The following is an 8412-nucleotide window of genomic DNA, read 5'->3' on the forward strand; positions in this document are numbered from 1 at the left end:
GAGAGAGAGAGAGAGAGAGAGAGAGAGAGAGAGAGAGAGAGAGTAACAACTTACGTCAGCTTCGTAGTAGGTGTTGTAATGACGTATAAAGCAGTCAGTTTTCTCAGTGTATCTCGTGGCGGTCTCGTTGGTCCACCATTGCCTCACGTTCCCGTTGCTGTCGAAGTATCTTCCGACGTTGTCGAATCCGTGAGTTAATTCGTGGCCAAGCACCGTCCCGATGGCGCCGTAATTCAGAGATCTGAAAAAATTAGAACGTCGATCTCAAAGAAACCAGCTATTCGCAGCTACGTCTGGAATAGCTGCGGAAGGATGGCGATCGATCTTACTCGAGGCCCAATTCGTAAAATGGGAATTGAAGGATTCCCGCTGGTATTGCTGCGTGCGTGTTAGAAAGAGCAAAAGAAAAAGGTATTTATATTGTAAGTAAAATCGAAGCAAGTTTCGATCGATCGATTAAATGTTACGTACTTATGTGATTGAATTGATAGGTGTGAAATGCATTTACATCCGTTGGATCGGTGGCCCAGCTAAGCAACAAAAGAAAAGGGAACGTTCAATGTCCGTTTTCATCTGGCTCGTCTCGAGCGAGTTTGCTCGATGTAAAATTTTCACACTCTTACTACGACAGGTTGTTATAGTTAGTTTCGTGGATGCATTCCAATTCGGACAGGGACATGAGTCGAACGATTTGAATCATGTTGTTCAGGTATCTCGTCTCCGACAGATCTATCTGAAAAACGTACAAGTTAATTTCATTTCTTGGAGCAAAATCGCGAGGAGGTGGAGACTTGCGAATCTCTCGAATCTCTTACGCCTTCGTAGTACTCGTTGAGTACCGTCTCGTCGAACAACCAATCCGGAAAGCCAATTTGAGAAATCATGTTCTCGTTTTTCTCCAGCGTGGCCATTTTCGTCCGTTGATCCATCCAATCGGTGCGCGAAACCATCGAGGCGAAGGCTTGCTTTATGTCGTCCAGCATCTCCAGCACCCTTTTGCCTTTGTTTTCGTGAAACGACGGGTCGACGAACAACCAAGAGACCGCCATTCCTGTATCAATAAAATATGCTATAGCTTTTTTGAAATATGCGTCGGATCTCGCAGGGATTTCCAACGTTAGCGCACCCTTCGGCTCTCTACTTTTCGACAAATCACGGACGAGCCGTTTAACTGCTCTGCTCTAGACCAGACTTAGGTCATCCAAAAACGGTAAAAATTAAAGCATCGACAAACGATCGATGGCAACCGTTTCCAGACGACAACAAACGTAACAGGCTCGCGGATCAGCGGATCGTCTTGACTTACGCGATGCTTCTGATCTAATAAACACTAAACTCAAAAGATTTTCAACGTTCGTTCGTAACGTTCAACAGAATATCAAATGCTAACCAAACCAAGATTCAAAGAAGCAAGAATATCGAACATTTAATGTTCGCGGAAAAATCTCGAGAAAATGTAAAACTTTAATCAGTCTGACCCATCAATTCGTTGACCGCGGACGTGCAAAGGAGGGATCTCGATTCGCCGATCTCGACGTCGGTCACCTCTCTGGTGTAGTCCAGCCAGATTTTCTTCAAATTGTCGGACGAGTGAGGCACAATTATGTCCACGACCACCCACCAGATGTAGCTCTCTGAAATGTAATAGCAAAGTAACTAAGTCGACGAATGCCAGTCGATTTATCCCCAAATTAGGGAAAACATTTACCCAATTCTTCTTCCTCGGCGAGAGCCAACGTCAGAGCAATCTCCTTCAAGTACTCTAGATCGGCCACCAATATCTTGTCCTTCTCGTTTAGATCCAAAGTGCCGATGTCCTCGAAGAGTAACTCGATGAACGGTCGCCACAGTGGTTTAGGCGTGAGCGTCGAATTGGTTTTCGTCACAAAGAGGTCGGTCAACTTTTGAAGATCGTCCACCAACATGTAATCGTCAACAGTCGGATCGTCCTCCCAGATGCTTTCGTTGCTCTCCAGACGAGACAGCTGCAACCACGTAGTGCTTTTTATAATTACCAATCGATTCATAAATATAAATATAAATATAAATATAGTGTGGCAATAAATGTAATTACGTAGTAAAAAGTGCTGGTCAATTCGTAGAGCGTCTCGATTATTTCGTCCAGGTCTTGCTCGTCAGGAAACGATGATTCATCGTTCAAGGAGCACGAATCGAGGGTCCCATTATTCACGATCTGCTTAATCACGTCGGTTATGTAGGTCGTTTCTGCTTCCTTTAACTTCAGCTTGTTCTCGGTACTTTCCTCCTCCTCCTCCTCCTCCTCCTCCTCTTTCTCCTCTTCATCTTCTTCTTGATTCTCCAGTTTACGGAAACGTGACCTGATCGCGTGCAGTCGTTTCTCGAGCTCCTTGTCGCTGTTGGCGAGAAAAATTTGTCGTTCGAGCGACAAAATTGCGTATTCGCAAAATTCGCGTATGAATGAATGAATGAATGAATGAATGAATGAACGATGGGAGAAAAGCAATGAAAAACGTAATACATACTTGGGTAAGGGGTTGCTCATGATCGGTGTGTCGAACAACATGACGTTGTTACTGGTGTTCCGAGGATCAGGAACAATGTCGAAACCGAAGAACACGTCTCTTCCCAGAAGCTTCTTCACCTTGGCTATTTGTTCGATGTAACCGTTGGTCTTTTTGGTGAGCGCGGCGGGAACCCGAGGCAAATTGAGTTGCTCCAACAGGTCGAACAGTGGTTCGAGACCCAGCTCGTTTATCGCGTCTGAATCGAGTTCAACCGAGGGGTGAATTTATTTTAGTTATTTGGAAATATAAGACCTGAAATGGCGAATTAACGAAGCAAGTGACAACGTACGCACGTCCATGCAGCTGTTGTACAATATTTTTGCCTGCGACACGGCCCATGGTTCGTCGCTTCTCGTCGCGTTGCCCCGCAACAGCTCTCTTATTTTCCTGTACATTCTTTCTCTGCGCTCGTCGAACCACGAGTTCGTTAGACTCTTATCTGGTATAGGATGTTCGTCTGGCCACTTTCCGCACGCGTATCTGCAAAGGCGAGAGAAAATCCGTGAACGAAAGCGCGAATCGAAAGACGCGTCGACGAAGTACGGCAGTGCCCGCTGAAGCGTCCACCGCGCCGGGACCGGAAGCGAACGCTTGAAAGGAGTGTATTCTGCGAATAGGCACCGAAAGAAAGAATGATGGGGATGAGCGTCAACTGTTACGGTGCAGCGAATTCTATTATTGTTTACTCACGTTATTCGATCGCATAGAAATTTCGCATTTCAACATTTTTATTTAAACTGAATTAACATTTAAACTATTTTAAATTATAATAATACACACATACTTGTAAACTATAGAACAAAGCAACAATTGTCAAATGAATGTAATTGATATAAATTTTTAGAAAACTTGTTGAAATTAGTTGTAAAATTAGTTGTTCCATTCGATAGATAATTGGAAACCTTGAATAAAGGTCTTGTTACGTTTTCATCGATATCAAATTAATAATACACACACAGTATGATTCTATAATTGTGTAATATACATATAAATGGGATATGCATTTGTTGTTTGATATAAAATTTGCCTCACTTTGATCGAAATGTGATTCGAAACAATCGTATTGTGCCAAAATCGATCGGCGATATATCGCTTGTTTCGTTTCATGTTTTACGCGGCCGCGTAAAACGGCAAGGTGGCGACGGACGCAACTACCATACTGTGCAAATGAGCCAACGAGAAGTAAGTAAGCAAAGTACGACACTGACTTTGAAACATGCTGCGAGTTGCATCGTTGCTCTTCGAAAGTGGAACAATAGAATACTCACTTGTAAAAGTCGTCGCAAGGGTCTACAGAAGTGTCCATAGATTCTTTCAGACTAGCAGCTAGCGGGAACACGGGATTTCATTGAATTTTTCTTTCTCACAATTTCAATCAGAATTAAAGTAGCTCGACCAAATGCTAAAAAGTTGATCGTTTCCTTACCTATGCGGACGCAATTCTCCGTTTCGCAAAGCTTTGCCGGTCTGTTGGTTGCATCTGTAAAAACAGTGGATACGAGAGAGAATATATATCATACTGACTGACAAGTTCAGATGAAACGTGTACACGTTTACACGTCGATACATAGATTTTAGGGAAATTAGAAATGATCGATCTTTGTCGACGAATGTTCACTCACAGAGTATAGAAAACACCAAGGCCATCGTGATGGATAAGGCCATCAAGAGGAATAATACGATCATCGTTAGATTCGGTACGTATCTTCGTCTCCTTAAACTGAAAAATAAATGGAAATAAATAATTGGCAAGCTTGTTACATCGCCGACCGTTTCACGCGTGTAACAACACGACTTACTAGGCGCGTCTGGACTTTACTGGTATCAGATTCTGGTTGCTGGCGACTGTGTAAATCGAACGCGTTTCATCCTCTGAAAGGGAAACAATTTTAGGAAGAAAATTTTATTTCCACGATGTGTGTGTGTGTGTATAGTGGTTGAAATCAAGAGATCAAACTCGAGCGAGTGCGACCGAATTTACACGAATTTAAACACGTAGAACTCATTGTCGGGTCAGGGTTGTGTGAAACTCAACTCGAAGCGAGTACGATAAGGGATAAGGGAACGTTCGTAGGAAAGTTAAAGCGGTCTATAGCGAGTTAAAATGGGGATGCAGAGAGGCGTCAGCGGAAGTTGCGGTGAATAAATACACCGGTATACGTGTAAATGTAGATACTCACTGCGCTCGTTCATGGTGAATGGCCCAGTGACCGGATCGAACTGACGACACTGACGACAACCTCGAGGGACAACGGAGGCTATCCATACGTTCACATTTTCCTGCTTTGCCAGTGGTTCTCGTTACGTCGAACTACTCGCCTCTCTCTCTCTCTCTCTCTCTCTTTCTATTTTCACCTGTGCGTACCAGCGTCGTTCACCCCAACCGGCCACGTGTTTTGCCCCGTTAAAACGATGTTTCGCACATGTTACTCCTCCTTCGTTGGCCAGTAAAGTCTGACGATGAGCCAAGTTCTCTGATTGGTGCCAAAACTCCAAATTTCCAATCGAAAAATTCAAGTCCGAGTTTCGTTACTTTGATCGCGATCCAACCGTTGGCTCGAGATTGCAAGATTGAAGACGATTGACGCGAGAATGTACGTGTTTTAGACAGCCGAACCACTTTGGCCTTCGACGCGGCTGACGTATGCAAAGTTTATCACTAAAACATGTAGTACTTACTTCCTTGAAACATGCACGTAATCGATCATCGTTGTAGTTTACACGTTCAAGATTCCTTTCAAGGTTTCGCGACTTGCTTCGGAGGAGTGGCTACTCTTCCCATTTCGCTCGGGTAATACGCTCGATAGTCTGACTGGTCTACGTGAAACAAACAACGACGCAACATCGTCCCGTGCAAGATTCAAGAATCTTGGGGTAACAGTCTGTCAAGAGTCCACACAGACTTGTCAAGAAATCCCACTTGCGTAAATAGGATTGATCGCTGAAACGATCATCGTTCCGTTCGGCGTTAACGAGGATAACGATTCTAACGTATAGAACTACGTACATTTGCATGTTCGTTTTATAATCGTATCGCGTGCAATATACACGTGGATACGGTGATGTAACGTTTTTCTATTGTATTTGTATCGGAAATGTTGTGTGTTGAACAAAGAGAAAGTAAAGTCAGTGTAAGGCATAGAGCTATATTCCATTATTCATTCGCATAATTGTCGAATAGCGTGCATTCTAAATGGCATTATCTAGTAAAGTCGATGCATCGTATAAGGAGAGACGGATCACCGCGATCAGGGACACTGATTACTCGGGTTAGAAAGAATTTTCCACGCGTGTACGCATGTTCGCCAAGAGAATAGAAAGCGTTGCACTGTGTGGTGTATAACACTCTGTAATTTCAATAGTTGGGAAAAAGACCAATTCGACGTCCGTGCTAAATACGAAATAAAATGATAGTAATAAAAACGTAAACAAACTACATAAAAATACTGCTACAACTAACACAGAGCTGCCGTATCTGATGACTGCCGGTAATTTCTATTGCGAGTGCCTAGAAATCGAAATAACACAATCAATGTTCCATATAGAGTGAGTAAAGTTTTTTTCTCATTAGGTGACACACAGAATGTGAAACACACACACACACACACACACACACACACACACGTTGGAATACGTTAATGAAACTCTAAACTAAATTAAATTAAAGATCAACAAATTAATTCTCGATTAAAACTCGAAGCCGAGTTAAAAACAGGAGAAAAACAAAAAATTAATCGATTCGCCTCCAGGTAGCAAGCAAAGAATTAGCTTTAGATTTTTAGATATACGTGTCTGAGGTAAGTACACGTACAGGTATGCCTCGAAGGCATCCAGCAAAAAAGAAAAAAAGAAGATCATGGACTGCGTTGTGCGGAGAGAAATAATGTGCAGGCGATTGCCTGGAGGAATCGCTGGAAGCAGTTTCGCTGCGAACTAGAATTCCCGCGATATTTTCCTCTCTCGATTTCATTTATCGAATCAAACGGTACCTGGCACACTCCTAAGAGCCTAATCGAAAAATCTCGCGCAAGTTTAAGCTAGACTTTTGTCCGATTCGATGGCGATTGTATTTCGTGGAAAGAGAGTGGAACGATAGCATTGTTTCTTACGTGATTTCTTAAGAATTATCAGGATTGCGCATGAATTATTAAAATTCACGCGTAACGTAATTAGAAGCGCGGCAGTACCCTTTCTCGAGCTCTCTGAAGCGTTTCGCTGCCCTATTCTCTCCAGCGCGGCGTGAAGAATTCAAAGAAGAATTCAGTCGAGTAAAGATTAGACTCGGAGTAGACCAGTGTCATTTCAATTACGTAACCTAGCAAGATGCCCTCGAAAACCCATTATTTTCCATCATCTACCAGCAATTTATTTACAAAATGGCGAGTGAAATGTCACTTCAAAAGCAAAATTATATAGCATTGGAAATAATCATCCTGTTGAAACGTTTCAATTTATCATGGAATTTTGTTGATTCTATTTCTTTAATGTGTGACTTCGTTTAAAGCAATCAAGTCAAGCATAGTATGTAAAAGTTAACGAATTACATAATTTCAGTCTCTTGAAAAATTTCCTTCACCATTTTCATAAACTACTTCCGTAAGAAGCTTAGACTTTATGCGAATTGTCCCGAATTATTCAAGTAACAATTCAACGAATGTATTCGATGATAACGAGTGTCAACTCACTCACGACTGCCTCTATCCTCGAGAATTTCTTCTTTGGAGATTAGCTTTATTCCTCTTCTTACATCGTCAGGTTATTATATTATATCATATCATACGTTGCAATTATCATATCAGCAATTATAAAACATTTTACAAGTTTAACTGTTGGTTAAATTACAAGTATGATGTCTTCTTGCGGAGGACAGTCAAGTGGGCAAAGGGTTAAGTGTAATAGCTGCTATACGGAAATGAAAGTCAATGGCTATTGTAGCGATGACAGGCTCTTTTTCGACTTTCGTTTCATGCGAAAATGTTGCACGCGAACGATAATCGCAAAATCTTTCACGTTTCTCGAAAAAACATTTCCCTCGCGCAATTTTCCGCTATTGCGACGAGTCGATGCGTGGCAAATCTAGCAAAAATCGATTCGACGAATGGATAATTTGGGGCTTGCTGCGAGTTCCGCGATGGAGAGTCCTGGAGATCTTGTGGCGATTGGATTTTATTAGCCTCGAAATGAGTCGTTTTACGTTCCTTGCTCTTCTTCCTCTTTCCTTTTGACCTTTTGACGAATTAGAAATTTGAACGATTTACGATTCGCTGCACTTTGCGTAATTCTCATAGCGCGATCTCTCTCGTGCGTGTATTTTTTTCTGCATCGGTTAAAAACACGTAACGACTAAAGATGTAAATTGAAGAATTGTCCGTGCACGTAACGACGATTACGAGTTTTCTAAGAATTCATTTTCATTCGAAGCCTGATCTCAAGAAAGCTGGCGAGGCAATTGACAAAGTTCGCACGAAACGAAGGAAGGAACGAACAACAGGGCTGGTGGAGGATTTGTTGGAAAATTGGTAAAGTCGATACGATCGATCGGTACCCGAGCTAAATTGCTCGATTCGCTGGTCTTTCAACCAGCAGCGGTACACCAGCGAAAGTAACAGCAGCAGCTCGTTTGTTTTTGTTTGGACGATTCGTTACCCTGACGACATTGTGTAGATTGATTCGACAGGGAGTTCTTCCGGCGTTGCGTTCACGTGTAACGTTCAACACCGGTTCAACATCGTCGCGTATCGATGCTAAATACGTACCGATCTATTAAAATTTTAATCATCGATTTTTGGTAACGCGGTAAAGGAATTTCGCTGGAGAATGGAGGAATCAAGAAAAGAGCGGTTTCTTTTTTTTCTTTTTTTTTTTT

General features: G+C 42.3%; 1 protein-coding gene across 3 annotated transcripts; it reads right to left on the minus strand.

Annotated features, from left to right (window-relative positions):
- Positions 1 to 104: 104 nt before the first annotated feature.
- Positions 105 to 5312, minus strand: LOC122534183 (neprilysin-11-like). 3 transcript variants are annotated; one of them, XM_043664566.1, is made up of 14 exons: positions 4727 to 5311; positions 4346 to 4418; positions 4169 to 4266; positions 3973 to 4026; positions 3815 to 3872; positions 2836 to 3026; positions 2505 to 2742; positions 2075 to 2375; positions 1709 to 1985; positions 1479 to 1634; positions 816 to 1051; positions 624 to 733; positions 472 to 530; positions 105 to 241 (listed from the first exon to the last, which is right to left on the minus strand). In XM_043664566.1, the coding sequence occupies exons 1-14, from the start codon at positions 4737 to 4739 to the stop codon at positions 234 to 236; spliced, it is 1872 nt and encodes a 623-aa protein (XP_043520501.1). In that variant the 5' UTR covers positions 4740 to 5311; the 3' UTR covers positions 105 to 233. The 3 variants fall into 3 exon arrangements, 2 of the variants coding, with proteins under 2 accessions (XP_043520501.1, XP_043520500.1); XM_043664565.1 differs by lacking the exon at positions 105 to 241 and adding an exon at positions 326 to 378 and having other exon boundaries at positions 4727 to 5312; XR_006307844.1 differs by lacking the exon at positions 105 to 241 and having other exon boundaries at positions 624 to 729.
- Between the last annotated feature and the right edge of the window lie 3100 nt (positions 5313 to 8412).

The sequence above is a fragment of the Frieseomelitta varia genome, unplaced genomic scaffold (genome assembly GCF_011392965.1).
Source record: "Frieseomelitta varia isolate USP_RPSP 00005682 unplaced genomic scaffold, Fvar_1.2 scaffold_579, whole genome shotgun sequence".
Classification (NCBI taxonomy): Eukaryota; Metazoa; Arthropoda; class Insecta; order Hymenoptera; family Apidae; genus Frieseomelitta; species Frieseomelitta varia.